Consider the following 3,098-nt stretch of genomic DNA (forward strand, 5'->3'; position numbering starts at 1 on the left):
CAGACTATATTTACATTATCACTCATATGTTTTCGCCTTTTTTTTTAACCTTCCCAACTTCCCCATTGGAAATATCCCTTGCACTTCCTGCATGGAGCTCAGTAAAATATTATGGCGTCTCTTTTTCTGTATTTATTATTCTTTTTGATATGTGTAGCCTTCCTGTATCGACATTCTCTACAACATATCCCTTTTTATTTTCACACCACCCACTCAGTACGGCTGGTACATTTTAGTTGTTTATAGCCTCTATGAGCTGTTCCATCATTCGGATATGCTCTCAGTTTTTGTAGTGTTTCTTTTAATATGAAAAGGTTCTCAACAATACGCATTACTAGTATCACGAAGCATAAACCCTCCCAACATTTCCTTCTCTCGTTGCGGGTTCCTGGGTGGCTCTACTGCCGAGCACGATTGCTCTGACGCATCACATGTCTCCTGTACAAGTTTTGAAATGCACACCATCCCACTCCGTGTGGAATATTGAGATGCCGCAAACACAACCAATTCCATCTTTTTTTCTTTACCCTGTGTTGGAGCTTTTCGTTTATACCAAAAGCAAAATTAATCCCAGTGGACCATTCATAGCACTTTTGCTGCTTTTTACTGTTGGCTTTGCTGGTGAATTCGAGCATGCTAAGTTTTCTCCATCGCATTCGGAATCGTAAGAATCATCCTCGTCTCCACCGTAGCTTTTGGATGCATTGTTACCTGTTGATGTCGGTTTCCTTTCACCTCTCTTTTTTTCATTGGTATCTGTGGTTGACTGTGTTGGATCGCTCGGGGCAGTTGGGGTTTCTGCGACACTGTTCTCGGGATTCACACTCCGTTTCTGTCTTCCCCGTTGTCTTCCTCGCCCCGTATCACCTTTGATTAAGCTTTCTATCTCTTGACTTAGCTCTTTAATTCTCTCTAGTTTTGCTGACTTATCTTCTTTATCTTTCAGCGTAACTTTCATTTCATTTTCTACCTTTTGCAACGCTTTCAGCCAGGGCAACTCTTCTCCACGTACGTGATATAGGACACATATTCCATGTACTTTACTTCGGTCGCCACTGCAGCCGTTTACTCTGTTGTTTTGCCTTTCTCCAAGTTTGTAAATATTTTTGTTTCTCGGTGCCGTATCTACTTCAGTTAGTAACTTTATAAAATTATTTTGTGCGTCGCGCAGGCCTTTCCCTGTGCTACCGTATGTTGGGTTGACCTCTGCACACTTTTGTTTCAGAAATTTCCAGCGGTGCGCGCTGTTTGATTCTGGATTCCATTCGTCTCTATTGTCTCCCGTAGTGCAGTCTGCGCAGCATACTTTTATTCCACTACTCCACGATCTGTGTGTTGCACACAAGCACAACAAATCCACCGCTAGTGATTGTCCTCCTGTGCTCTGCAACCGTTGCAAATTTTGTCCGCACACTCTGCTTCTGTCTCCTCCCGGCTTTATTTCATCTACTGAGTACATTTCTCCATAAAGTGCTTTATTAAGTTCTTCTTCCATATTATTTGCTTTGAGGTCAAAGAGTTTCGTTCCAACGTGGTGATATATATCCGCTGCCTCTATAGCTTTTTCTCTTATTTTTTCCATTGTATGATATTCCAAAGTACTCACTGCTCTGTGAGGCGCTTGCAATCTGGCATGCTTTTCGTTTAATGCTTCCTCTGCCACTTCCCAAAATTTTTTGTACAGCACACAGTTTTTCTCGCGACTCTCCATTTCATTGCTCATACAAGACTTTTCTTGTTTGTCGGCGAGTTTAGTACCCTCTTCCTCACCGACTGCTTCAAGATATCTCACGCCTATGTCTAGAGCTTCTTGGGTAATCTGTCGTGCCAAATTTATCTGCTTCAGTCCTTCTTCTGCCCAATTTACAATTCGGCACAACGCTTCAAACTCTTTTTGGTTGACTATATCCTGCCCCGACACTAAATGACTATCCTGCAGTACCGCCACTAAAAATACAACCCAGTACATAGTGCCTTGCATGTTTCACCCTTGTCCTCTAGCAAAATCAAAAAAAGAACCAAAAAGTGAAGTATTTCGAGCTTTCTTGACATTTTGACATTCTTCCACACATCTCATGGAAGTGTTTCAGTGTTCTCAGGGTTATTAGTTCAGGTACAAAAAAGTAAGATTTTCATGACTACTGCTAAAACATAATTTTTCTGTTTTCCCTTCGCACGAATCCCATGAAAAAGTGTGGAAGGGTCATAACCCTCAATGAGAAAGTCTTCCATAGCTCCTAATTTATTTTACCCGGTGACAAGGGTGAAATTGCCGTCAGTTCCTCTTTTTACATATACGCTCCACCACACATTATTGTTACGTATCATCGAAATCTCATGGAAGAAACTATATGAAATGACAGATTGGGTGAAAAAAGATCAGGAGACTATTACTCTCTATAGCTCTCTTGATATTTGAAATAACTCCTGTAATCACACGATATCTTACATCCGAGTGGAATGTGTAATACATGTTGGAAGTAATGAAGAGTGTCAATGTCAGTTTGTATTCTTCACTTTGCACTCTATGGGTAAGAAGGTGTTTCGGATAACCGATTTACCAGCTCTTTAACAGAGTGGATATAAATTCAACATGGAGTGGGTGTCGCCGCGTTTCCGCATTACTGTGACCCCAAATGTCCTCCCAACACCTCACACCCTGTTTTCTTTCTGACGAGTTATCTGAAGTAAATACGAATTCCTATCACAGCTGCAACATTCAGTTCCTTCTGAAGAGCCATCCACGTCCTTCCCTTACTGTCAAGTCTTTTACAAAGCAGCTACACTAAATGATGGAGGCTGTGTCTTGCGATGTTTGATAAATAAATAAATTGAGGTAACTGCAGCTTTTAACAGTAAAAGGCCAAACACTGTGTCTTTCGCCTGCCCTCTGTTAAACTATTCTTGTCAGGGGGAAGTGATTCATCTAAGTGAGCTGCTGCCACTCATTCTATTGGTAAGGATGCGGAGCAGAGGGTGTTAGACTTTTCTCCATCAACTTTCCGTATTTATTGCACAACCCCGATATGGTCCACTGTATCAAAAGTGCTGGAGTAGAAAATAACCAAAACGGCAGTGCTGCAAATATGCTCCATTTT

At 41.5% G+C, this 3,098-nt stretch overlaps 1 protein-coding gene across 1 annotated transcript; it reads right to left on the bottom strand.

Moving 5' to 3' along the window:
* Positions 1–547: 547 nt before the first annotated feature.
* TEOVI_000210300 (variant surface glycoprotein (VSG), putative) lies at positions 548–1,981 on the bottom strand (the record flags this gene model as incomplete). Its single annotated transcript, XM_067225226.1, has 1 exon — positions 548–1,981. One exon carries the CDS (start codon positions 1,979–1,981, stop codon positions 548–550), a length of 1,434 nt encoding a protein of 477 aa, XP_067081327.1.
* Positions 1,982–3,098: the final 1,117 nt, after the last annotated feature.

Source organism: Trypanosoma equiperdum (assembly GCF_001457755.1).
Source record: "Trypanosoma equiperdum strain OVI genome assembly, contig: ctg_494, whole genome shotgun sequence".
Lineage (NCBI taxonomy): Eukaryota > Euglenozoa > Kinetoplastea > Trypanosomatida > Trypanosomatidae > Trypanosoma > Trypanosoma equiperdum.